The 1,155-nt window shown below is 37.6% G+C and overlaps 1 protein-coding gene across 2 annotated transcripts in view; it reads right to left on the bottom strand.

Moving 5' to 3' along the window:
• The window catches only part of col5a1 (procollagen, type V, alpha 1), a 129,060-nt gene that overhangs the window by 24,762 nt on the left and 103,143 nt on the right, over positions 1-1,155 (bottom strand). For both annotated transcript variants that reach the window (XM_014019369.1, XM_014019370.1), the window contains exons 42-43: positions 711-818; positions 523-630 (exon numbers count right to left, since the gene is read on the bottom strand). In XM_014019369.1, coding sequence (XP_013874823.1) covers positions 523-630; positions 711-818 — 216 coding nt within the window. The remainder of the gene's footprint in view (positions 1-522; positions 631-710; positions 819-1,155) is intronic.

Below are 1,155 nucleotides of genomic sequence, written 5' to 3'. Positions count from 1 at the left end.
GGTTTTATAAATCTGAATTTTTTTTGGCGTACGCCATTTCCGCCTTTTSGCCRTACGTTCACTTTTAGTATGGTTTCCACGCAATCCTTTATAAATGAGACCCCAGAACTTCCAGTTTTCAGGCAGCGCTGCTTTTGCTGACTCCAGCCGGGAGCAACTTTGCTCGTAACCAGATCTGGGTTGTATGGTTCCATTCTCTTCACATTTAAATCTATTCAGCATTTATGTGGTTTCGTCTCGATTCCAGTAAACAAACACTAAATTTTCTTACAGAATGTTGGACAGAAAGATACAGACTGAAACAAACCAAACTGCATCACTTTAGCTCTTAGTCTGATCATCTTATTCTGACTGTAGAAAACTGACGTGACATGATTAGATTAATTAATTTTGTGCCCGTATAAACACAATACATTTGGATTATTTAATCCAAACACATTTCAATCTGATCAAAGAATATTACGCATGTAAACAAAGTTTTGATTCAATGGTCAAGGAAACAAGCCGTGAAAAGAAACTCACCTTGTCTCCATCCTCTCCTGGTGGTCCAGGAGGTCCTCCAGGTCCTGGCAGACCCACAGGTCCTTGAATACCATCTCTTCCAGCTGGGCCTTGAGGTCCTTTCTCTCCCTAGAGTTTTGGCAACACCTTAGGCACAGACTGCTTGCATTTTGCATGTCATGAATAATTCGATAAGAGGATGTACTTACAGGTCCACCTTTCTCTCCAGCAGGGCCCGGAGGTCCCTGAGGGCCGGAACGTCCAGGCAGACCTGTGGGTCCAGCTGGTCCAGCAGGACCCCGCTCACCAGGAGAACCCTACAACAGCACCACATGCCCACCGTCAGAATATTACGGTAAGTTGCAAATTAAATTTTTAGTTAAAATGCTAAATATTTAGCTCAAAACTAAGTTGCAACCTAAATATTTGTAAAAAACTAAATATTTAAGTTGCAACCTAAATATTTGTTAAAAACTAAATATTTAAGTTGCAATCTAAATATTTAGTTAAAAAGCTAAATATTTAAGTTGCAAATTAAATATTTAGTTAAAAAGCTAAATATTTAAGTTGCAAATTAAATATTTAGTTAAAAAGCTAAATATTTAAGTTGCAAATTAAATATTTAGTTAAAAAGCTAAATATTTAAGTTGCAAA

This window comes from Austrofundulus limnaeus, unplaced genomic scaffold (genome assembly GCF_001266775.1).
Source record: "Austrofundulus limnaeus strain Quisiro unplaced genomic scaffold, Austrofundulus_limnaeus-1.0 Scaffold218, whole genome shotgun sequence".
NCBI lineage: Eukaryota > Metazoa > Chordata > Actinopteri > Cyprinodontiformes > Rivulidae > Austrofundulus > Austrofundulus limnaeus.
This window is presented reverse-complemented; position numbering and strand designations above follow the sequence as displayed.